The sequence below is a fragment of the Erithacus rubecula genome (genome assembly GCF_903797595.1).
Source record: "Erithacus rubecula genome assembly, chromosome: 4".
In the NCBI taxonomy this organism is placed as follows: Eukaryota; Metazoa; Chordata; class Aves; order Passeriformes; family Muscicapidae; genus Erithacus; species Erithacus rubecula.
In genome coordinates this window covers 57,642,326-57,669,567 of record NC_136686.1, presented here as the reverse complement: position 1 = coordinate 57,669,567, position 27,242 = coordinate 57,642,326, and the positions used below count along the sequence as shown (strand labels likewise).

Below are 27,242 nucleotides of genomic sequence, written 5' to 3'. Positions count from 1 at the left end.
TAACACTGAGAAATTCAGCTTTTTCTAGCTCAGAACCTACCTCTTACAAGATCAACATCTATGAGGTCTGGTTTCACATGTCCTGTTTTCTTTGGTTTGTTTCTCAAACCCTGCAATAGACAAATACTATCAAAATACTTTCATGCAGATCACAGTCATTACAAAATATTTATGTGGTCAGTAATTGCATTTAACCTACACTGCTTCTGAACATTCAGGCAAACATGTCAACTTCAGAGATCTAAAGTACTATAAATTAAGCATTCCAAATAACAATGCACAATGGATGCCTTTTACACACTTTACAATCTATATAAAACTCAACCAATTACTGACTCACCAGGCTATTTTTCAAACAGGCACTCGTTGCTTTGCATTATGCAGACAATGTATGCACACACTTGCAATAATTAGTAATACATGTCTATTAGATACTCAGAATTTTTCAACAAATTACATTCTTGATTCTCTTTTCTCCTTAGATGTCTAACTCAACTTCACAAAATGCTTATGTAGCTCCTTAACTCCAAATCCAGACAGCAAATCACATTGCAATGCAGGAGCCACTAATCAGCAACCCAAAAATCCAAATTCTAGAAAAGTATTGAATTTTTCCTTAGTAGTGAATATAGATTAGCCAATTAAAATGAAAAGAGAAATCCCACACAACACAGATGCAGCAGGAAGAAAAGCAAGCTTATTTTGTCTTTTAGAAGCAGCATCTTCCACAAGTGAAAAACCAAACTCTCGGCAAAGTTTTCAAGTTTGTTTTTATTGCTAAAATGTGATGCTGTATCTCAAGTCTCAGAGACAGCTGAGTTTATTCTTACCCCCTTAGTTTAGATTCTTGGTCACATTAGCCAATAAGGAAATCAAAGCATAGAATTCATATATAGTAAAATGAAGTATTTAAAAAAATATTTAGGATATAAATGGAATTATTATGAAAGTCATTTAACTGTTCTCATTCAAAAAGCATTTAAATGGGTGAACTGTACATTTCTACCATTGCCATGGTTCATCCACGTGTAAAAACACTACTAAAATGTAAACATTAAGTATAAATAAAAACATAAAAATGAAATTACTGTCAATGAGACAGATCAGTGAAATCCAGTAGTGCTAATCTTTATAAGAATAATATCAAGCAAAATGTTCAAATGAATGCAACTTAAAATATTTCTCACATCTAAATTAAACCGGATTTCTTTTTCATGCAGAAAAAAAGATTTAAAAAAAAATCAATCTGAAACAAGATAGATATGCAGTCATTATCTAGTGTGTCTATTAGAAAAATGAGTTTGCTTCAAACAAAAAAAAATTAATATACAGAACTGAAACATGAATAGGACGAAATGTGCTCTGAGAATGACAAAGAGAGAAACCAGTTGTATTTTAAATTCAAGGACTACAAAGACCTTCTAATGCAAGATTTTTACAGAACTGCAGTCTGAAAAATGCAGTAATTTCATGTGGAATGAGAAGAGAAGCCCATAATTAGAATTGGAAATTACTGTAATTCTAAAATCAGCTACAGATTCTTGTGAATCTTGTGTGAGCCACTCCATTTCATAAAGAAAACTGAAGCTTAAAAAAAATGCTGAATGATATAATAGTTTTCAAATGTATTAATGCTTATGGGCCATAAGAGCTCTCTTGAAAGTCTAAATAAAGATGTGCCTCTTGGAAGAAATAATCTCCTAGAAACATGTGCTCAATCCTAGGAAAAATTTACCACTGTGGCTCCAATTATGCTTTCATGTTAAAGAAAGAACTCTGAAAAAAACTAAGACAAGAGTACAACTTGACACAACCTTCAGAGGATAAGAAATGGTGACTCATTCTTCAAAAATTCCATTGGTCAAACAGTACTTTCAGCATCCATGGACCTCACTGAGTTGGCTCCTGAACTGTTTGCCACACACAGTAGAAGCATTCCATTTATTCAGATGCAATTTCTACACTTTCTTAAAGCATCACAAATCTCTAATGCACATGAAAAACAGCAGTGTTTTAGACTAGGGTTATTTTTTAAAAATATTCAATGCTTTAGAATGCCCAGACCCATACAGTTAGTTCATATAATTTCTATTCAGCACCAAACACATTTCAGGTAAGCATTAACAAAAGAAGGTTTAAGTAAAAATGCTTAAAAGTAATTATTATTGTTAAAACTCTTTTACACAAATTTTAAAATTTATCTTAATAGATCCTATTACAGTTATAACTAAATTATAAATTTGTAGTAAGAGACATGCATTTTCTACTAAAGTATAAGAATTTTTCAGATTTTTAGTGAAGTTAATTTATAAATTATTGTTATTTTTAAATTTATAATGTCAAATCACTGCAGGAGCTTTGAGATTAAAGCACTAATGTGCAATATCTGAACTTAGTCATGTGCCTTGGTGTTACCCAAATTGCAATTCAGTCAACCCAAACTCAGACACCACCAGCAATTTGTTATTGGACTCCTGAGCCAAACAAGATGCTATTTCCAGTCAGCACAGGGCACTATTTGCAGTAACTTTTTGAAGTTAATGAACTCCTCTCGTGGCTGTGATGGAGTTTCATGGCCATGGGAAGGACCCTTCAGGCAATCCCAGGCTCAGCTGTGCTGCTGAAATACCATGGGGTTCAACTTAATGTGTGTATTTTTCTGTACAAAAACTCTGTAGCTCAGGTGAGTAACAATGCCCACAGAAGGCAAGCAAGCTCCCACATACAGTTTTGTTTAAGTACTGGGGAGTGAAAAAACCCATCCCCAAGGAAACTGAAGCAATGTACATTTTACTGATGTTAAGTAATAGTAACACATTGAAACTCATGCAGAAATAGCACAATACTTCCATTCAGTGTTGGAGGTAAAAAAAGGTTAATTGCAAGAAAGTGTTAACTAAATTAGCATCATGGGTATTTCATATATAACCCATAGAAGCAGTACCTATAGGATTGATTCCTTTGATTTAGCAATGTGGCAGACACTGATGGTACTGTTAGTTAAACCAAAATGCACAGAACACTGTTAAACTGCTTGTTCAGAGAAACAAAGCCTGATGTACTTACCAGTCTAATAAACTGTACAAAACAATGACAGCATCATAAAGGAGGGAAAGTAAACTGCAGGTATAAGGTAACTAACTGAAAGCAAAGAGAGCTCAGATAACTGACATTAGAATTCATCACAAAGAAAAGTGAAAGACAGAGGTATTAACACAACTAAGCCCTACCTTAAGATAAGTGAAAAGAAAAAAGAAAGTACTGAGATGCAGAAAGATGCATCACACTAAATGCTGCAGTTATTAATTATGTAAAATAAATAGAGCATAGTATGCTGGTTACATTTCGTTACACTTGAGAAGTCTAGTTTTACTTTACTAGTATTAAATTCCACCATATACAATGTAGATTACTTCAGCATACCACAAAAAAAATTAAATGCTGTATCGTTACCTTTATTTCTCTTTGCTCTACTGATTTTTCCCATATTTGTTGATCATATGCTCCAATCTAAAAAGAAAAAAAATCCACATTAGGATTTAAGACATTGATCAAACAAAATCAAATCAACCTTCAACAAGAGAAGCATGAAGCTGGCAAGTTATTTCCTTGGGGAGTTGACAAGAAATTTTTATCTTTTCCATTCTATCTTGGCTGGACAAGATCAAGCTAATCTGTAATTGAACTGTGATAGAGAGGAGAACTGAGGCTCACACAGCCCCAGCCTCATCCCAGGACTTGTGCAAGCCTGAGCACTGGGAAGATCACAATCCCTCCCACCTCAGGTCAGGATTCCAGCCTCCATATGACAGAGAGCAGTACTATGGCAGCTACAGTGACATGGTCTTTCAGACAACTTCAAAAGAAATATGCACACCTAGTTGAACTCATACCCCCATCCAATTTTTTTTTAAACCATCTATAATTCCCATTCCATTCTACTTTTAAAGCCAGATGATCTTTAGCTTTGTCACTTAACAGTGCACAACAACCAGATATATGGTCAGGCTGGTAATCAACCAGCTTATAGCCCAGGGGGAACCCAAAGAATATCACAAAACAGACAGTACTCATCCCCACTCACTGTCAGATATTTAGAGGAAGGACAAAACTTCAGGATTTAAGATGGTGACAAGACCAAGTCAATATATGAAACATATCAAAGTCTTGTAAGAAGTTACGAAAGATCATAAATTGCTTTGAACTCTATACACACAGTATTTCTAGGTAATAATTAGCAATAATTATCTCTTTTACTATAGCAATTTTAAAGCCTTGTCATCCCAGCTGTTCTACTTAGATACATAAATCGTGTGTGTCTGGGGATTGATTCAGACCACAAACTCTGAGCAGAGAAGTGTAAGATCACTCTTAGGTCATGAGAGAGAGACAGATGCAGTTTAAGCTCCTTTTCCAGCCTGCAGAGGTGACAAGCAGCTCAGTCAGGCACCTGCCAGACAGAAGAGTGGAACAACTCCCATCATGTGAGCACACCTGCCTAAATTCAACCTTACTGCAAGGCTGTGACTCCTTCCAGCTCACAACTGCAGCAGACAGAAGAGACCCAATCACAACTGCACACACCTTTACCAGAAAACATTGTTCTCATTTTTCTTTTAGTATTTCAGCCCTCAGCATTAATTTAGAAAGAAAAGAAAGAAAAAGAAAATGTCATTCTTAATTAAAAAGGATCTTTTAACCAAGGATCCAACATAAATGCAAAAAAATACTCAGGGAAACCGACACACAAACACCCATATAAACAAAGAAATCCAAAGGCATCTTCTGTGCCTCTAAACCTGACCAGTTAGTGGAAAAAAAATAACATTAAAAAGAAATTAATTTAGAGCAGTAAATTCTAAAGCATAGCTAAGATTGAAAGTGAAAACAGCAAACTGAATTACTCTTTCCCAAATTTTAATAATATTTCCCATTCATAAGAGCTAAACAATTTTTAGAGTTTGCTACTTTAAAACTTTGCAAAAGAAGCAATCTACTGGATGTTTGATAATAATAAATACTTTACTCCTTGAATTCAGGAAAAAAAAAACCTGTGGAAAATAACTAGGGAGACAAGCACAGTAATGAACAGAATTAAGCACTTACTACAATTAAAGTAATAAAACCAAAGGAAAGTTTAACAGCTAACTTCACCTGGATAACAGCCAGCAATTAAAAAGTCAATACATTGAATAACCACTCCACCCAGGAATTTATAGGTAATAGTTCTGACTTTTCCTCTAAATACATTTGAAATGAAATCTCAGGCCTTTCTGGTTTTCATTAAATTTGCTAAGAGCCCCAAGTGAAATTTTTGTGCTGTGTAATATTGTGTCATCTCCTCCCCATTTAAAAAAAAAATTTCTTTCTACAAGGACAGAAAGGGGGATGCAAGTCTGTGTCTCTCTCTGTTATACAAGAACCAAATGTGGAAGGAAACTTTTAAGGAAGCCAATAAAGCTGCAAAGTAAACTCCATTCATAGCTGAAACTGGTACATAGTTGAAAGCCTTTAAAACAGTGTTCTTCTTTTAGACAAATAACAGACCATTTGTTAGAGGAATTCTGGGAAACAGATCCCAGAAGACATCTGACACAAGGAAGTCGACTGATTAAAAATCTCAATTATATTTTCCTACATATACTTATTTTCCCTCTTTAGGCAGCAGCTTCCATCTTTACAAAAAGACAAGGAGAAGGGATTTTCCTATTCACATTTTTCATTTAACGCTGTCCTATAGAGCAATTCTTCTATCAGGAGGTAAAAGAGGAGAGCCAGAACTACTTTAAAGGACAGGATCCATTACAACTCTTCTACTGGAGAAGTGGATCTGTCCAACACCTCTGACCAGCTTTAGTTACTGCCATCCAAGCACAGGACTGCTCAGTAAGGCATGCTGCTGCAAACTGAAAGAGGTGGAAGAGAGAATTACAGGCAGCAAGGACCTCACAATCTCTCACATGGTTTTTGTTGCTGTTTGAGGTTTCTTTTTGACCTACCTCATATCACCTCTTTGTGTTTTAATAAAGTTTAAGGAGCACTTCAGGGAGCAGGTATGTGTGCAACTCAGCACACCAAATTCCAACCTGATATTCAACTTTCCCTCTCACCATCTGCATAAGCATCCTTCTACACTTCTCTTCCAAATGTATTAGAAGAAAATAACTGAAAACAAAGGCATCATTATGAATTAGCATACTAGATAGTGGAAAATTTCATTTCCCAAATTAAACAAAAATAGGAAGAACTAATGTTACTGAAACAAGGCAAGTAAAAAACACAAGCATTAATTGAAAAGTACATTTTCATTTCATTTACAGCAAACTAAACATATAATGGTTACCAGAGATGTTAGACACATGTATGAATTAAAATCAAACCATAATTTGTGAATAAATTGAAGAATGTAAGTTAATACTATCTTAATATTAAGTTAAACCTTCCTAGTTCTAAATTATTGAGTGCACCAGCCAATTGCAGCTTCAAAGAGTTTGGATTTACAAGTATTTGCATTTGAATTCTGTTTTATGTTAAATCTAATGTAAATCTAAAACAAATGTAGGCTCTTGGCTGTTCATGTATTTCCTTACAACTGCACATACCTGCAGGACACGGAAAAGAAGCCTAGCACCTAGTCTAGCACCAAAGAAATTCAGCTCTAACAGCAGGTAAAAGGAATAACCTTCCAGAGATAAGATCAGGTTGGAACCTGAATAATTTAAATATACACAAAACTTGATCAAAGCAAGGTTTCCCTCAATATGCAGCTGTCCCAGAGCTCCTCTGCATGCCAGGCATCCAAGTTCCCTCAGCTGGAGCAATTCTGGCAACAAAAACACCCTGGCCAACTCCAGAACCCATTTGCTACCCACCCACTGTGTGTGGAGACCCTCACAGCTGCAAGTTCTGCACCAGCCTCCGGAGAAAATTTAAAGCACAAAACACAGGAGTCAAAAAAAAGGTCCCATTTTTTAATTACACAACTGTAAGAAAAGCTTCTAAAATCTCTTAAAGACTCAGTACAAGACTCTTCATATAAAAACCCATCACTGATACTTTCAATCCATCAGTCCATTACAATACGCAATAAATTTTTCTTAAAACAAACACAATATACCAATTTTAAGTTGATTGCACACTGAAATTTATTCTAATTTAATTTATGAAATATCTAATCCAAAGTTGCATCCTATAGCATTTTTTATTTGTTATGACTCAACAGAAAAAAAATTAACAAATTGTTAGATAACAAGCCTATGGCTTTGTTTTGAAACACAACTTTATCACCAAGCACCAAATAACCCTGTTGTAGGAAACTTGTCAGAAATTTGCTACAGGTATTAACAACTGTGGAATAATCTATTTGTAGCTGAAGGAGATAAAGTAGTAGATGATATTTTATACATGGTTTAAATCATGCATCCCAGGCCTCCTCAATGCCAAGATTTTATCCAGTCTATCCAATTCAGTTACCTCTAAAACACTCAGTTTTGAAGACCCTCACCTCAATAAATAACAAGTAAAGAAGATAAAAGGGATTATCTTTGTTTATGCATTTGCAGAATTAGCAACCATTCTTCAAGCACCTATGAAAATTTTCAGTATATAAATAATTAAATATAACTGAAAACTGCAGCCACTCCTTCACAACAGAGAAGCAGACATTTAGCATCTTAAATTAACAAGATATAATAAACTTTCAAATGGGTTTTCTTGAAGCAAAAATTTCTCACAAGTAATAATTTAAAAAAAAAACAACAAACCTAACTTGTATGTGACTTGGTACAGGAAATTACAATTACACATTTGGCAATCTTGATAAACTCGCTCTTTACTGAAAGATTAAATAAATTTGAGATCCTTTTAAGTGCAGACTCCTCATAACATTTTCTGGGTTTAAGAGACATTTGCATCTCTTGCAATTACCTAAAATAACTGCACTTACTCTTTCCCAATGAAATACGTCAGGAAGCATTTGATCAAATTTCTTCATACATCTGAAATTTGGCACCTGTACAGTCTGGTTGTATAACAGCAATGCAATTAGCTTAAGTAAATAGTTAAGCTATTGAAAACACAGCAATATTTAGTTCAAAGCACATGGAAAGGGCTTTAGCACTGCACAGTGTTTCTTCCCAGGCCCTTTCTCGTAACAAGCCACGTGTGCATCAAGATTGAATTTGAGCTTTGTGAATGACACTGATATTCACTTTAAGCTAATGTAGTGATGGTATCAACCTGTAGCCCAATACTCACAAGGCCCTTCTGATTCTAATGGAATTGATCAATATTTCAAGAGGCATTTATAATTTATGACCAAGCAGACCAGCAAAGATTATAATTCTAAGAATACGTGGCATTTCCTCTTGGACCTTAAAACGTTAATGTTTATCAATAATGAAATTTGTGTGCTAAACTTTGCACTTTTAAACCTCCAAACACTCTTACAAACCACATCACAACAGTATTATAAATCAAAAATATGTAAGATCTAGAGTTTGGTAAATAAATAACAAAATTGCTTCCTTGGAGTGACACCTTATTTGAAATATTTAGTGCTAAAATATTAGCTAATATGCTTTATTAACTTCTACAGTGCAATATAATTTAAATGACTGTATGATTTTTTTGTATCAATTTTAGTATTAAGGTATCCATATATAAATAATTTCTATACAGGAAATATTATTATTTTTTGCAATATGTCTCATTTTCTCAAAACTTAGAACAGAATTACTAAAAGTTATTTTAAACTCCAGTTTATTTCTTACATGAACTGATCCTCATTGGAGTAAAGGCAGTACTCTATTAGCTCAGCAGTATAATTATCTGTTGGAATAGATTTCTAGTCTTGGGATGGGGCATTTTCTGGATATTTTTAATTTTCAAGAGTTGTAGGTTTTTACAATTTTGTTTATGGTAGATGTATGGACTGAACAAGCTAAACTAAGACAAACTTAGCCAATAAATCATAGATAGAAATCACTATATGACTGCTGCACACTGTCTGCCAACAGCAGTTTAGTAACTTTCAGTGAAATGGAGAAGGGCAGTGAAGGGATTAAGGTTCTATATCCTAAGAGCTTTGAATTATAGCTGCTCAATTGTTACTTGTGATTTTAAAATATCCCAATATCCTTCCCTTCTCCCTGTTTGGTGCCAGAGGGAGAGCTGAAACCAGCTATTTAGAGTAAAATTAAGCAAGCAATTAAAAATTTTAATGTGTTATTTATTAACTATTTGAACTGACAACTAATGACTCACTTAAATTCAGCCAATAACTGCAATAGCACTGTATTTACAGCCATTTCACTGAACAATAATTTTACTAAGGCTTACTTTAGAGATACCATTCCTTTCAGACTCCAATAATAGCTAATTAAACATTTATCAACTACATACTAATGGTTTTTCTTTATTATTCTTTACAGATTAATTCTTCTTCAGATCTGCCAGCCATATTTATTTATTGCTCTGACTAACATTTTACAAATTTTAAGATAGCTACAAAAACCATAAACCATCTCTTTTCATCACACAATTAAACATAAAGAAAAACTACAGTTAGAAGCCATTTGCAGGTTAAACTAAATGAGAGTGCAGGAATAGCCAAAGCTAGACACAGCATCCTAGGTGCTGAGGTGAACTGATCAAGAGCAATCCCTTTCCTAAGCCCATGACTACACTATTGCTAACAATGCCCAGCTACTCTCCAAGCTTTAAGGATTTAAGACCTCTGAAACATTTTTTTTTTTTTAATGATAGCGTGCTTGCACAAAACAAAACAGCTTCAAGATGTAACTGGGAAAAGAAAACCACTCTGACAGGCTCATTATTCAGTATAATTCCCTGAAGACCTCTGAAAATCCAGCAGCTTTACTGGTGTTGCAACAAGATTTTAGAACAGCATTGCCCTTATGTCCTTGATCATTCCCACAGCATGCTTTCCTTGTTGTCCCTGCATTTGTCTGGAGGGCTAAAAGATCAACCAGATCATGCAGAAAAAGAAAAGAAAATGTTAGGCTGTAATTTCACAAGGTGTAATTAAATTTAAGAAACAAAGAACCCTTCTCAAGACAGAGGGATTTCATCTTGTTGCTCCCATGCCATTAGATAGGTTCATCTCCTTGTAGACTCCCAGTCTTAGTTTTAGCTGGATGAGTTTCCTGATCAAATTCATTAAATAAATGTATGAAAGTCTGTGGGAAGGCAAAGCAGGCACAGGAGCCTAGAGACAGGCAAAATGCTTTTTTCAGCCACAGCCCCAGCTGGAGTGATCTTCTGCACCTGATTCAGGAACCAGAGTTTTGCCTCACCAAACAGGGCACTGAAGGTAAATCCCCACTAGGTCAGGCGACTACTTGAGTATCAAATGTGGAAGGAAATTGCCTCTGAACATACATTTTCTTCCTCAGTATTCTGACAAATACCAGTTCCAACACTTGTCAAGTTTCAGCACTTGAAGTCAGATGTTTTTAAATGCAGTTTCAGCACCAAAAGCTTTAGGTAAAATACCATACAGCCTGCCCATTTGGCAAAAACTGCCTTTGGTGCCAGAGTGAATAATGCATCATGTGAATTCAGGGCCAAAAATAAAAGCAGGTGGTTTCAAGGTAGGATATAATTCTCATTTATTTCCTCCATTATTAACACAATACAGAGAGCAGGTTAGGAAAGTTAAAGCACTGATAGAGTTAAACGTGGGCAGGGACCTCAAGGGCAACACAAACAAGTTTCTACAGGTTTGTTGATGACAGAAAGAACGCTAGGAAAAATGTGGGCCCTCTGTTGAAAGAAACAGGAGAGTTGCTTACCAAGGACATGGAGAAGTTTGAGGTACTCATATTTTTGCCTTCACTAACAAGTGCTCCAAGCTGCAACCTGCTCTAGTGGAAGATGTCCCTGTCCATGCTGGGGGGGTTGGAACATGATGAATTTTCAGGTCCCGTCCAACCCAGGCCATTCTATGAATCTAAACAGGCAAGTATAATCTTGGACTGATGAGCTGTAAAACACTGAATATTAAGACCTTAAAGCAATGCCATCAGAACTCTAATTTTGCCCTTTAAAGCCATGACAGAGAAAACATCTCATTTGTTTTATTGTGCCCTTTAACAGCTGCACCCAAGGGACATCCAAAGCAGCAGAAAGCTGCATTGGCAAAGTTAAATGATATGCAATCAGGTGCACAATTCAGCTTCAATTCATTAAGTTTCATTCTGCCTTCCCTTACAACCATCCCCAAGAGAAAAACAACATAATTGTACAAATTTGTTGGTAATATTGCAGGAGAAAGAGTTTCCCATTTTAGCAGGCTTCTGTAGGGATTGAAAATCAGAGAGTTGTTAAAGTAAATTTACATATCTTCTCCAAACCAGAAACCAGACCAAAATTCCATCTATTATTATCTGTAAAACTTTAAAGTACTATAAGAAATTAATGCAAAAAGTTACAAGCAATAGAAGCAGCATTTTAAGCTATTCATAACTTAATTATTTTTAACATCAGTTACTGTTACTCAGGCAGCACTTCAAGTACATATTTATTATCATTATCATGCCACCAGATACTGAATTTGTTTTCAGTAAACGTGGGATATCATAATTTTTTCACAGGAAACACTATGATGGCATTCTCCATAAAATTAATCAATTACCAAGCTGAAGCAATTTCAGTATTGTGGGACACACACATAATCCTAATGCTATTAACCAAGTGGTGCATCTGTGTGAGTGGTAGCTCAGTAGCTGCCTGGAACCCTTCCAGAGAACCATGCAGACACTCCTGCCACTCCCTTTTATTGCAAGAAGCAGGGCAGCTCCAGGGCTGGCAAGCCAGACAAACCCTTTGTCACACTTAAGTAAATCAGCACTGTTCTCCCTAGTGCATCAAGAAACACAGCAGAGGTTTCATTTATTTTAATTTCTTCAGAGCCTACCTGTATCTAGCACATTTCATGCCTTGGAAAACTACTTTGTGCTGGCTGGGAAATTGAAGGAATCACTGGAAGCACTAAAACTGTGTCCATGCAATCTTGGATCTCAAATAACAAGCTTCTGTAATACCACTCTTAAATCTCACAGTCCAACTTAAAATAATTCAGAATTGATTACTGTATTTTTACAATACTGTAATCAGGAGCTCCAGTGCAATAAAAGCAGAGTAAATCTATTGTCAAAACAGAAAAACATGTTTACATAATAAAAGGTCTGACCTTTTAAACAATTAAGGGTATTACTAAATCATCCTGGTGTAAGAAGCTCAATTTCAGACAATAGCATGAGTCATGAGTAAACATGCTGTTTGCAAAACTTGCCTAAAGTAGAGTTGGAAGAGCTCAATTGCTTAACTCTTTCCATTGAAGAGATATAAAAATGTCTCCTGCTTGAGAACCAAACAGATCTTTGACACTCAGTGGAGAGACACATGAAAGAAATATATTTTAAAATACATTAAAATTGAAAACTAAGAACTAAGAAAGACAAAGAGCAAATTATCTGCTCAGTATTTCTTACACACCCCCAACCTACTCAAATGCTTCTCTTAGTCATGTATGACTAGAAATACCAGAAGTTAATGTTCTTTTTCAAGACATTCATACACCAATTTATTAATCTGAAAACATCTCTCCAAAACAACAGCTTATTTTTCTCATTTCATCATAGAGGCAAGTAATATCAATTTCATCAATACTGACTGCAATCCTAGTTCTCCCTTGCCCCAGAAACAAACTTCTACTGACAGAATGTGCTACATTTTGATCCCTCCCCACTTTCAATTCCAGTCACAGCTGTGATGAGTCAGTAGATCTAATCAGTGGGACAACTATGACACTTATAAAAACTGAAATTAAAATTTAAAACTGGAAGTAAATAACAGGTCAAAGTTCAGTATATTGACATAATAAGCAAGGGCAAAAAAAAATTCTGGTATCAACTAAACACTAACACAACTCTTTCTGTTCCCCAAATTGAAATCTTTGGTTTAAACAACAAATCCACGGGGAAAAAAGTACTGTGCCATGAAATAGATTTAAACAAATAAATAAATTAGCAAAATCAAGGCTGGATCCTGGAGGATCCTCAATTTGTACAGTTGAATTCACATGAACATCTGCAACTTTTCTGCAATGCAGCCATTTGTCTCAAACATGACACTTCCTCATATTAAAGCAGCATTAACTTGCTCATTTAGCAGACCCCAACCCACGTGTGGTTTGCATTTAAATTTTTTCACACCAGGGAAAAGACTAACATCTGGTTTATACATGATTTTATCCCTCCTGAAGACAGTTCAGTCCCTGCAGAAGTAACACAAGTCACCTCACCACAGCTCCATGCCATAAAGGCACTGTGCAATTCCTGGGGGAGCAGACCTCTCTAAAAACCTACAGAGATTCACCACAGAAATGTTGGTTTTACTATGAATGAAAAAAATGGAAACCTGTGAAATCATTGGAAAAAACAACAGAGCAAGGGTTAAAAGAATGGCATGTACTGATAACAAGTAATCCTGTTAGGAGCAGTGTCCTGGGAAAAGTGAAATTGAGGAATGGGTTGTTTACATCAAGACCAGAAGGCCTGTCCTCTGTAAAATCACACCAGTGACTCCTCCTGCCTTCCTAACATCAGGAGGATGGAGAGTTGAAGCATATCAAATGTGCAATTCCTTTTACTGTATGACCAACAAGAAAACAGGCATGTATTTGAGGGGGAAAAAAAAAAAAAACAAGACCAAAAACAACCAGACAACAAACATGAACTCCACTTAAATTTTATAGATTCTGCAGGCTCTCACATCAAAGGACCACCTATATGTAAAGTTGAATATCATGAAAGATTTGTGTACAGGATAGCATCATCACCACCAACAACAACCTCAGAGACATGATGAGGACCTGAGACCCTGCACAAAGGGATCCTGGCCAGAGCAAACACAAACACGGCTTGGTGTTTGGATTTCATTATTCTGATATCACTACACAGTGAGTGCATTAAGTGTATGACAGAATGAGTGGAAGCAGGTAAAATCAACATCACTTTCCCCTTCCATTAGATCCTGCATTGAATGTCATTACATTACATCTTTTACAAGCCATCTTCCAAATCAGAATAAACGGTTAGAAACACCCCAAAAAATGCATCATTAAACTGTGAATTATTTTCAAGTTTTTAATACATAACTGAATTGTTGGTATAAATTAAGTCAGCAAAATTAATTTTTCTGCTCTTCCAATTGTTCATTTAATTCACTGCTGAGACACTGTTTTGTCTCAACAAAGCAGACCTGTATTACCTTATTTATATAAGGTAACTGTTGCTTTGCTAGCAGCTAACCAGAATTTCTTCTCTTTTGAAGACCACTGCCATTATTTGCTTAAGGACAAGATGTACCCTCTCCAAAAGACAGCTATAGACCCAAGGGAAACACTAACACACAGAAACTTATTAAACCACAAAGAGTCAAGACTCACTTTTGAGTACCTATCACACAGGTTTTTTTGTTACTGACAGAAAATTTGCTTCAATTCTTACTGTCTACTTAAATACAAGGATACTTTTCTCTGCAATACAAACAACATTCTCCTGTATATCAATTAACACTCGACTGAGTGTTAATTTTTTGCAGAGCACAGGGAACCAAGGGAATAAGCAGTTTTCAGCATAGACCAAAAGCTATTTCATGTCACTAAATACAGTCACTAAATATTTATTTACATATGGAAGAAAAGTTTCAAGCTACTCACTCTCATACAATGCTAACAAGCAATGCATAAGTATTTTATATTTGTTATATTAACACATAAACACAATAGACCACCATAAAAACAAACAGAAATCTTACCTTTTTCTGGTACCAAACTATAGCATCAGTTACTTTGGACGCCATTTATTCCACTGAATTCACAGAGTCATTTTAGGCTGTTAACAGAAAGAGACAGAACTTTACTTCCACTTCTCTATGAAGGCCAAACAGGGAATGCAGAAACACTCCCATTACCTGCAAATCACTAAACACTGTATTTACTTTACACATTGCCTCATTTCTATTTTACTAAGAGTTCAGGCTTTTCCCTCTAGGCAAACAAAACTACAAATCTGCTGCTACAGGACATCAAAAGCCCCAGTTTTGTCCTTTCTTCCCAGTAAAACACACAGGCTGCACAGAGATGATCTGTCATTTTCTCACAGGAACCTCACAAGTGTTATATTACAGCTTTTTTTCCTCTGATAAATTAAGCAACCTATAGTTATCAGCCCAACACTCTGAAGTCCAGAAATAATTATGTTATAAAATGCAAGAAAAATTAATAGACTACTAGAAATTCCTGGAGAAGAAAACAGTGTTAAGGCTAGAACTTCACTAATCATAATTAATACCTTCATGAAAACAATATACCAAAACTAAGTAAAAAAGAGAAAACCAAGGAATAATGGTGCCACTTAATCAGTTTTCAGCGTGAAAAAAAAGACCAATACCCAAACTTTCAGCCTATGTAAAATATTTGTATCTTGAAACTAATTTTTACAGTCTTCTTTCATGTAATCAGCCAGAGTTCATTAAGGAGAAAAAAAAAAAAAAAAAAAAAAAAAAAAAAAAAAAAGAAAAACATAGAAAGCCTTCAGGTATATCTGTGTCCCCTGTACTGGGAAGCCCAGAACTGAATCCAGCACCCCAGGTATGGCCTCACTGATGGCAGGGACATGGTGAAGGATGTCATATGGATGCCAGTGGCTTCATTCCCCAAATAACAAACTATACATCAAGCATTTTCCAAGATCCAAGTTGCATAAAAATATTACACTTACTATAAGATTGTCAGTATCAACAATTATATCTTACGTTTCTTCATTAAAAGGAAGCAAAAAATTATTAACCTGCAGGGAGTTTTTATAGTAAAAGATTATTTGGGATCTACCTCTTGATATAAAGACATTTGTTTACAGCTTTTACACAGATAAGAAAGGCAAAGAAAAATGCAACATTCAACAAACAGGATGGAAACCAAGACTGTACAATAGATTAAAATGAGTGAAAGACCTAATTATTAGAGTAAATCACCACACTTTATTGTACATTATTCATCACCAAAAAATTCAGTGTTTGGGTTTGTTTTCCTAAAGCAGGTATTAGCCATATGAAGTTCTACAAGGTAATGTGTCAGATTCTGCACCTGGGACAACAACCCTGGCTGCCTGTAAAGTCTGGGGAACAAGAGGCTGGAGGGAAGCTGCAGAAATGGACCTGGATGTCCTGGTCAGTGGCAAGTTGAACGTGAGCCAGCAGTGCCCTGGCAGCCAGGAGGGCCACCCATGTCCTGGGGGCATCAGGCACAGCATCAGCAGCCAGGCAAGGGAGGGGATTGTCCCCTCTGCTCTGAGCTGGGGCAGCCTCACCTCCAGTGCTGGGGGAAGATTTGGGCACAACACAAAAAGACTTTGAGCAGTAAGAGAGCATCCAATGGAGGGCCAGGTAGATGAGCTGTCCTGTGCAAGGCCAGGGAGATGGTCCTGATGATCCTTATGGCTCCCTTCCAACTCGGTATCATTCTATTCATTTAAAATGACCCTCCAAAAGACTCAGTTCTGCACTGACATTTGTTTGTTGGTTCTTTTCTGATTTGTGAATGGACATACTCCTATTTTATACAGTGCATGACTTAAAAGATGTAAATAACACTGCCTTTAGTTTGGACATGCACCATATACACTATAGTACAAACCTTCAACAAATGGATTGATGTTATATCAGTGCCTGAGGATTTCTCAGAAACATAATGCCATACACGTTCATGTTTCCCAAACAAACCTATTTTAAAGATTTTTAACAGTGCAACTCCAATATCTTTCATACAACTTCAGATAAAACTACAACTCAAGAGAAAGAAATGTCTCAGAGCTTAGACAGTCATTGAAAATTCCAGAAATATCAGAATAATGACAATTGGTGCAACTGAGCAAGCAAACACCTCAATTTTTCCACTGTTGAAAATATCCTGTAAGTCACATAAAGTCAGTTAAATCTGGCAGCCATGACTGTCAACATCTGTATTGTTTCTGATCTATTTGCTTCTGATAATAGAGTCTGGTTTTCTAAAAGCAATTATCAATAATTAAGAATTCACTGGCATAATAAATATAAAAATACTATCACATAAAGAAAGGAGTCCAAGAGAGGCTCTGATATAACCTGGCATGTCCCATAGACTGGTCACCTTTATTTCCCACCTACACTAAGCTTACAATAGGACTTGCCTTCTTATTGGAAAATGTCTTCAATTAAACTTGACTTCAAAAAGCTGGACTCCAGAGTGACATAAAACCCCTCCCCACACACACAGCACCTACATCCCACAATCACAGTGAAAGCAGCTCTCTGCCACAGAGGTGCCAGGGCAGGAAGGGACCACACAGATACTGATCACATTTACACCCTCCCTTCCCTGCCTTCATGACCTCATCCTGGAGGACCTTTAACTCTTATTCCTCTTAAATAACACCCTCTCAAATACAATACACCCTACTTCCTACCAGCCTAATCACAGGATGAGAAAAAGGTTGGGACAACTCATTGTCAGCAGCAAAGAACTGCTGAACCTGGACAGAAACCTTTCCCTCAACAGCTACATTAACTTGATGTCTTTCTGCAAGGTCAATGATTTTTCAGGAAACCAAACATTAACTCATGAATCCAAGACTTCGAACTGTGTCGAATATGGCTAAAAATGGTTCAGACATTTAAAAGGCAGTAATCTTTGTTTGCAGTAGCTTTTCAATTCTTTGCCTCAAGAAACAATTACCTCACAAAACAATAAACCAAATATAAAGAAATAGCTTTATTTGATTTCTGTCAACAAACCTGTTATTTAGATTATCCATGGTTTTCATATTTTTAAGAAACTCTCTGCATTAAATCCTCCATAGAATCTATTTTGGTGGCATTTAAAGCTTATTTGCATACACATTTGCATAAACACATGCAAAGATCATGCTTACAAAAGTAAATATGACAAAATCATGGGATGGATGTCTCAAAACAGAGTTTGGTGTGCTAAGTAAAAATACCTCTACTAGAGAATATCACATGCTTTCTTCAAGAGCTACACAAACATTTCTGAGACATCACAGTAACGAAAGGTGAAAATGTTTATTTAATTATTTCTGTGCAGTGTCTCTTCTTGCAGGAGCTGGGATTTGCCTGTGGTTTTTAGTTTGTCTTTAGGTTTTGGGGGGCTTAATGAGGTGAGATGAGACATTATGAGTTTCACAGACTCAGCCTGAAGCTAGCTTATCTGGCAGAGGGGTGGATGGAAACTATTCAAGGCACTTCAGCTGCAGCCTGGCTCTATCTGCCCACACTCACTGAACACCTTAGACTGGAGACTAAGCATTTTAGCAGTTTCAGAACTCTGCATACAAGTCACTGTGTCATTTGTGTTTCCACCTGACATTGATCCTGAGGTCAGCCTGTAGAAGCCCAGCTCTAAAGCACATCACTATCAGCTGGGTAAAAGTGAGCCAGTGCAAACAGACAAACACAAGAACAACAGTCTGTTCTTCTGCCTGTTCCTCCCCTCATCCTCTCTGGACCCAGCCTTCTGTTCCATGTTCTGTGTCACATACCTGCATCCAGGATAAGGACAGGCACACAGCACAATGCCCTGTGCAGAGTAATTACAGCAACATTAACTTAATCTTAACTAGCTGAAGACTAAAGAGCAACACAAAAAATACTCACAGCTTCAGAGATTAAACAGAGCATCCAAACATAAAAGCTTGATCACAACATCTCTAACATTCAACAGAGCTTTCACTACACTTCCATCAAACTCACAGCTAATGCTATGAATAACTAGCAATATTTTTTAATCAAAACTTCATTACTTTCCCAAAGTTTAAGAGAGAAGACTACCTACTTTTGGTGATTCTTTTTCAGAGGTGAGGTTTCTTAGTTATATCCCAGTTTAAGGCACAATCACATAACACAATACACCTTGAAATCAAATTAGCAGTTTCTCAAAAGCCACAGAAATTTATATTTAGATGTCTTTAGGTAGCTAAGAGCTCATGCAAGCCCCACAGTACTGCAGTGCTTACTGAGTTAGATAGAATTTAAACAAATTCAAAGTATATTTAGAAATTTTACTCATATCCATAGGGCTTTGGTGACCCTAGTCAGACATACATGTATATATTTCCAAATGACAGACTAAAGCAATCTGAACTAACAGAAGTTCAGAATAAAACTGTGCTCTTCTACAGTGACAAAGGAAAAAACTCAGGCTTTTAAAAGCATATACAAGTCTAAGCAGTGTCAACTAACAGAAGGACATAATTAAAAATACAACACAAGCAAAGACACATAGGCAAATAGTTGCTTTCCTTGCCTGTAAACACTGTGAATCACAAAGTATTTCAAGGAACCTGTTCCCTTTATAGCAATCCCAACCTGAATGGTCAGGACACCATCCAGCTGTTGAGTCAAGACTTGAGTGTCCTTCTCAACTCGTTATGATAGAAGAACAAGTTCTGATAGAATTCACAGGCTGATGAAACAATGAAGTTGCATGTTCACCATACATCATCAGAATTAAAATCACAAAACAGGTTGATTTTGTCTCGAACGTTTTTTAAAGTCATTGATTTTTAGTATCTTCAGGAAATTTAAGGCAATTTTAGAAAGGTTATTATATAAAGCCATGAGAATACTACATCCTGGTTTCAACTGCTTTCCAAGACAGAACTGTTTTACCATTATGCTAGATCCTCCATATTACACTTTGACAATCACAGGCATGATTTTACTAAGATTTCCTGACAAAGAAAAGACAATTAATCAGAATAGTAAAGACTATAGCCTAAACTGCTAATTTTATAAGCAACATTTGTATCACACAAGCTTCCTAAAGCATTATACTTGTTCATGCAGGGCCAGAAAACAACTTTAATAAAGGGAAAAAACCTCAGTTTATAGGTTCAACATCAAAATACAAGTTTAACATGATCATCAAATTGCTGACACTATTTGATACTTTAAATGAGCCCAATGAACAGCTTAGTGACATTAGGCATCCACTGTTGACTGAAATGCCACTTCTGCCATGACATAACAAACCAAGGGAGGTATCCCTGGAATGCAGATACAGCACTAAACTTACCAGGAGTCATCCTTCCTCCACTCAAACCCAGGGAAATGCTGCCACTAACACAAAGAATAGGATGAAAGCCTTAAAGCAATGCTCTAAAAGAATCATTACTTCTCATGTGCATTACACATAAACCATTAAACCTACATCTCCTTTTTGAAAGGGAACATCAAATACTAAGCACTGCACTCACTGTTCTTTTTTTCTTTTTAAGTACTTTATCTATGCATCACTGTTCTCAAAACAGCAATTCAGAATTGCAAATTGTAAACAAGCAAAGGAGAAACTTGTCACTCCCAGGTTCACACCTTTCAGTGGAGGTTCTATCATGTTCCTTCCAGCTCCCCTTAGGAAAACCTGCAGGAAAAAAGCCAAGTTAAATTAAGAGAACCCCAGATACTGCTAGCCTAAGGATGATATCCAGCAACCTGCATGAAAAGTTTCCTTCCTGCCATGCCTCATGAACCCCCACAAGTTGTCTTGCAGCCCAAGGTCATAAGAGTTTGTATATAAAAAGGAATTAACAAATTTGCTTGCCCCAAGGAAGACCAAAAACTGCTAAAACTGGATACCAGCATTCCTTGGATGCTGCTCATGAGAGTTAATTTTCAAACTCTACCTTCGCTCCATCTCAAAAAAAAAAAAAAAAAAAAATCCCCCAAACCCAAAAACACCCCTGAAAATTTAAAATGCAATCACCCCCAAACAACCCATTAAAAACGAATTAACATCCCTAGATACCTGTTTCAGGAGGTTTTTGTTGGAGAAGGCCTGTTTCATCAGGCCAACAGCAGCAACAATAAGACATGAATCAGAGCCTGTGCTGGCTGCTGTAGATCAAATCCCATTCTTTATGGACAGAGATGTACCAAACATGTCATATATGATGACAGTCAAACATCTGGCAGCATATCCATGCTGCCTGTGCCTCCAGTAAGACGTCAGATGCTAAAAGCTGATACTTTCTCAGGCCTCAGTATTCTGCCCACAAACCACTGCACCTGATCCTACTTCTGCTGCTGCATATTTCCTTATAAGCTCATGCCCTTTATCACTCACCAGCCAAAGCAGGAAGATATCACAGACACAGCACAGTGCATGTACTGAGAGCCAGCCTTCAGAATCTGACTGAAAGTAGACTCAACCCAGCCATCTTCACAGCAAACCCACCAATATTTGAAGCAAAGAAGTGCCACACAAAATAAGTGTCACCCAAGGAATACTCCTTTTGCCAGTGAATTACACAACTGTCTGAAATACCAACAAAACGTTGACTATCAGGATTTCTGAGATTTATTTCAGGTTCTGGTAAAAGAACATCGTGTGCAGTTGTTGCAACTGCTGCAGCCATTTCTGGAATCTCTGCCCCTCACTCTTAAGATCCGTGCAAGTTTCCTAATTTTGTTAAATAACTGGTTCATGGCTCCATTTGAAGTAACATGACACAATTTTGTAGATACCTTACTCATAAAAATAGGGGGGTGAGAGAGAGAGAACTGAGAAGTCCAAGATTCTACACCTCCCATCATTTATTTTTGAGCCACTGCAGTATTTATAAATTAGCAAAAAGCTTCCAATATTTAAACGTATTCTGCTGTTCAATAAAGTAGAAAAAAACCAAGCCCTTAAAGGGAGCTATACTCAAGTTGATTTTGCTTCTTATCTACTATAAGAGAAGCCAGTTTCAAAATTCTCACCAAACACAGTAATTGCTGTTAGCACACTGGATCTACAAACCATTTCTGAAAATGCTGTATCTTTCTTAAAACATTAAATAAAAAACAGCACATGGTTGACCTCCAGTTCTTCCTATTTCTGTTTTTTGCATTGAATACTACATGCACACACACACATATATCCCATTATACAGAGAAATCCCTGAAACATTGCATGTATACATCTGCTTTTACAACTGTAACAATTTTATTAAGGAACCGAATTTCTATAAACACCAAGTTTTTAATTTATATATATATATGTGTGTGTGTGTATGTATATATATATATGTATAGCTGCCTTAATAAGTACTTGGGGAAAAAACCTCTATGAACAAATAAATAATTGAAAAATTAAAATAAATAAATTGAAATAAAATACCATGCTCCCTTCTTTCTTGAGATTCTTAAAGTAATAATAAATCTTGCTCACTGGAAATACTGACTTGTGTTTAGGAAGACATGTTTATCTGTCACCAGGCACTGCACAGCAGAGTTGTGGTTTCTTGATGACTACAGTCAGGAAGCTGAAAACCACTCCTAAATCACCAAGTTTGCATCATGTTCTACAAATAGTTATCCAGCAAGTTTTTGAAGCAGCTGAGGAATGAAGTGGCTGAGCTGTTGGAAAAAGCTGCTGTCTCTTGTAACAGCCACTGCTCTGCAGGAACACAGTTGAAAATGCTGAGCTTCTATTCTAAAAAAAAAAAAAAAAAAAAAAAAGTCTCTGGAGTGATCCAAGCAAGGAATTGCAGAGCAACAAGCCTTACATGTGTATCTGGCAAGGTCCTCAAAACAATCATTAAAAATGGAACACCATTATGCCCGAAAGACTATCTGATAGGGTCTAATCAGCAGTTTCTACACAGGAAGATCATGTCTCAGTCTATCAGTATTTCTGGACATGTCAAACTAACTGATAAACAAGAACAAGTGATAGAACATATGTGGACTTTCAAAGAACCTTTGGAAAGATGTCAAAGACTTCCAAACAGTCTGCTGTCTATGAAAAGCAAACACTGCTACAGACCAAAATCAGCCAAAACACTGAAAAAAACCTGGAATCAACATTCTTCACTGCAATCAGCAGCTAATTGGATAATGAAGATAAACAACAGCATCCAGTCTGCATAGAGCAGGCTATTGATCACCTGATACCAGTGCCCAGAAGCTCTTTGGACCACAGACCACTGGCCTGCAGCTCTTCCATTCAGTGCCAGCTCAAGGAAAAGTGCACACAAATCCCTGTTCTCATCATACAGAACCATCCTAATCCTGAAACCAAGCAGACTACATTTTCCTAGTCTGGTCTCTTTATGTTTCACTAGCTTTCATATACCTTAGCACACTGTAGTGACAGAGGCAGACATGTGCCAGTGACTACCTTGTTAAAGGATGAGAGCATCCAGAAATGGCACAACCCAGGCAAGCATTCCAACCATCAGACTTTCACTAGAAAGATCAACACAGACACCATGTCATTGCTCATTGGGCCCTGACAGGTAAGGGTAGCTTACAAATACAGATGCCCCACATTCCTGCTGCCTCCCAGAACTCCAAAGAGGGAACTTCAAGCAGAAGCAATCTCTTCCTAAAGACACATCCACACAACGGATGGAGAAGGTCAGGATGGCCCTGTAAGGCTCCACAAGGGTTTTAACCACTCTAAACCAGTCTCAGCACAGTACAGTGTCCTTAGTCACAGCTTCCAGCCCCAGAGCCCATGGCACAGGACACAGCTCCCAGGGTCTGATGCCCTGCTGAGCAGCTCTCACACGATTTACCTGCCCACAAATCCTGCCCACAGCTCCAGACCCTGCAGTAGCTGAGCAATAGCAGCACACTGAACACTCTGCATGTCTCCCCAAAAGCCTTCTCAAGCACCATTAACACAGCAATCTCGATTAATTAGGGCTATTTCCCCTCTCCTCCTCCTATTTGGACCAGCAGACCACAGTTTTTATGAAGTATTGCCTAAATTAGGTTCTGAAATAGAGTGAACTGAACCCTGTCCTATTATTCCAAATTTTAAGCTTCTGTAAAAAGGTCCAGCAGTGCTCACTATATTTATCTTTTATACTGCAAAAGAGAAAAGAAAATCTGAAGCAGTAACATTTCTAGATGGCAATCTTAAACTAGCAAAGTTAAGAATATGTATGAACTTTAACAATGAAAAGGCAAAATAAACAGAATTCAGTATCAACCATGTCAATGTTATCTGTAAGGAAAGGTAGAGGGAGTGAACTATGAACACCACTCAAAGCCTTAAGAATCTTAAACCCAGCTCAGGGACCTCTTCCATCCAATATAATACAGTCTGAAGAGCAGGGAGACCTGAGTAATAGGGGATCCACAAGGAAAACACTGCAGTACAGCTCTGTTGATCAGCTGTGAAATCTGGCTTGAAACACACCTACTTTACTGGGAGAAGAATATTAAAATATTGGGGGAGGGGTTCTAAGAAGGGCTATGAATTACCAATCATTAGACTGTCCTGTTGAAACAGGAAACCATGAACAGAAAAATAAGACATTATAATAAATTAAATGAGACTTCAAGAGAAAAACAGTAAATAAAGTCAAGAAAACAACAGCTTAGTTAATAAATGAATTTGCCTGTATTATTGGGAAGCTGAGAGGGTAGCAAAGCCAGATTTTTAACAGAGAAATATTATATTGCAACACATAGACTGTTAAACTCACTGCCACAGGAAGTCACTGAAGCCAAGATTTTACTCCCATTCAAAGAGAAAGCAGCTATTTAAACACGCAATAACAGTAATAATAAGGGGAAAAAAATATACACACAGCTGAGGGAATCTCAAGCTTCATAACCCAGGATGCAAGAAAGCATCACTGGAGATCACTGGGCTGTATTTGGCCATCCAAACACTTCCCTGAACCCGACCCCACAACGGCCAGAAGCCAATACCAAGGAGAGTATGAGCCACAGACAGAACAAACTGTCCCTTACAGATCAACACAAATTTAGCTGCCAAGCCAGCATCTGCCAGCCACCTAAACCCCAAAAGCATCTGGCACTGGCCAACTTCCAAAATGCAAGACTTGCACGATTTCACATTTGATGTAATGTTGCTTTAATTTCTTCTCCCACTCTGAAGTTGTATTTTATTTTTTAAGAACAGAACCACAAATTATTTGCAAATAGGAGTCCAGTGCTTGGACTCATTCCAGAAAGCCATCTAGGCTCTTTGGAGTATGTCTACCAAGACCACCTCAAATGAGCAAGGAATTAAATACTGAACATTACATGTATTCCCAGTAGAAACAAATTTGGAAAAAAAAAAAATCCTCTGCACAGATTAAGAAATAAGAGAATAGTCCTAGAAACTCCCTGATATCATGCCCTTCAGCTAAATAAATAAATAAAACAAAAAAAAAAAAACAAAAAAACCCAAAAAAACCCCAAAACCAAAAAATACCAAAAAAATCCACCACAAACACAAGCTGGATCTCCAAATTTCCTGACAACACCAATGGCTGTCTCTCTGTATGTATACGTGTTTGCTCTGACTTTGAAGCTGCTCTGAGATGGGGTTGGAACAGACTGATGACTTCCCATGACCCTTTCCTAAGTTATTCTGATTACATATAGACCATACCCAAACATTACACAGCAATACATGATAGCTCTAATTAGTATTAACTCTTTTGTCTCCTATGGTAGCTTATTAAGCCCTTCAGGTTCTCCTTAAAAATTCAAATACAACTTCTTCAAATATTTAACCATTTCCTCTGTACCCATCAGGAAGAACCTTTATAAATAACAGCACAGTGATCTCAAGGCAGAAAACATGACATTTAAAGCTTTCAAAGTCCATTACTTTTCATACCACCACATATCTTTGAGTAAGTGGTGGTCAATTGTCCTCAGTCAGATGCAGCAGTACCTCTGACAGGTACCCCAAGAGTTTTGCTTTGTTTCCTTCATAAAACAAAAAAAACATTAGAGAAAAAAACAGGCCTATCTTGCTCTGTGGGCAGAAGCAATTAAGTCTGCCTGCTTTCACCATTGTCCCACAGCTCCCTATTGTCCTGTTCCACCCCACCCATAATATTTTTCCTGCCCTTCACCCACATAAAAACCATCCTAAGTGTTTGGCTGGGCCAGCTGAAGTAGGCTCCTGCTGATGGCTCAGAGCTTAGCACACAGACTGCCCAACAGTAGTTCACTTCTTGGAGAAGGGAAGGACTCAATTATGACTGCCTTTTTTGGGTAGGAATATTAATTTGGGTCACTACCTGTAAAGAGTTTTATAAAAATTTGTCACAGTGTAGGCTTTCAGTTGCCATTAACCTCGGTTTCATCATCTGAGTAAGAAATGATTCAAATGGGAGAAGACAGACAAAGAAAGCAATTGTACAAGCTTTGTGCCCTTAATAAGTCTCACTAAAAATCCACATAAACTGTCTGATGATGAATCCATAAACAACACTGTTTTTTTAAATGAAAAGAACTTCCTCAAAAAGGAAAATCCAAACCCCAATCTTTGACTGTTATCATTCTCACTCACAGGGGTCCTGAGAAAAGAAAAAAAAATTCTTTTAACAATATTTCTAGTAGAAATAAGTAAAGTTAGATACATAGAAAAGGCAAGGAAGATAGTATATGCAGCTTTGGAGAATTAGGAAAAAAATGAAGTCCACTGCTTTCCAGTGACCCCTGCCAGCTGTGACAGGAACAGCATTGTTCAGCTCCACCCCTCAGTGCCTGGTCAACTGCCCCAAATGAGGCTGGCTGGAATTCTTTAACACACCTATGTCCCCCTGTAACATACACCAATGCTGTTTCCTATTTCAAAACCTACAGGACTTTGACCTCTCCCAAAATTCACACCAATGCCCAGCAGCTATGGATACAGCTGGGATCAACTTTTTGAGACGAGCTAACTCTGCTTTGGGAAAAATCCAGTACTAGCAGAATGCTTAAAATGTTCCATGGAGTTCCCACCAATTACTGACAACTTATTTGTATGTCACATTCCACACAACACAAGAGGAAAAAATTATAGTACAAATATTGAATTAAAGCAACTAGGTTTCCGAATTCTTCTTCTGATGACTCAGGCTCATGTTTTATCCTTTGTAATATTTATATCCAGAAAAAAAAAAAAACATACACTGGCAGTAAAACATAGCAACAGAACATTTAACTGCACAAACATTCCACTTTGAACATGGATTGGGATCTAAAATACACAAGTTCCAAGCATTGCTCTCAACCTTCACCTTCAGAAATGAAAGCTGCTTGCAAATACCATACCATGGAGTCCATCAAGGTGATATGTGTACATACATTCATGAACACCTTACTGGAACACAAATAAGATTTCTGAGAAAAGGATCATCCTTTCCAGGGAG

At 37.0% G+C, this 27,242-nt stretch overlaps 1 protein-coding gene across 6 annotated transcripts in view; it reads right to left on the bottom strand.

The window, feature by feature from the left end:
* Positions 1-27,242, bottom strand: part of PHTF2 (putative homeodomain transcription factor 2) — a 60,154-nt gene that overhangs the window by 31,079 nt on the left and 1,833 nt on the right. For 3 of the 6 annotated variants that reach the window (XM_079303147.1, XM_079303151.1, XM_079303149.1), the window contains exons 2-5: positions 14,845-14,921; positions 3,454-3,510; positions 3,067-3,078; positions 41-110 (exon numbers count right to left, since the gene is read on the bottom strand). In XM_079303147.1, coding sequence (XP_079159273.1) covers positions 41-110; positions 3,067-3,078; positions 3,454-3,510; positions 14,845-14,889 — 184 coding nt within the window. In that variant the 5' untranslated portion in view covers positions 14,890-14,921. Of the gene's footprint in view, positions 1-40; positions 111-3,066; positions 3,142-3,453; positions 3,511-14,844; positions 14,924-22,307; positions 22,559-27,242 lie in introns of those variants that run through there. The other 3 variants (XM_079303148.1, XM_079303152.1, XM_079303150.1) reach the window with 3 other exon arrangements.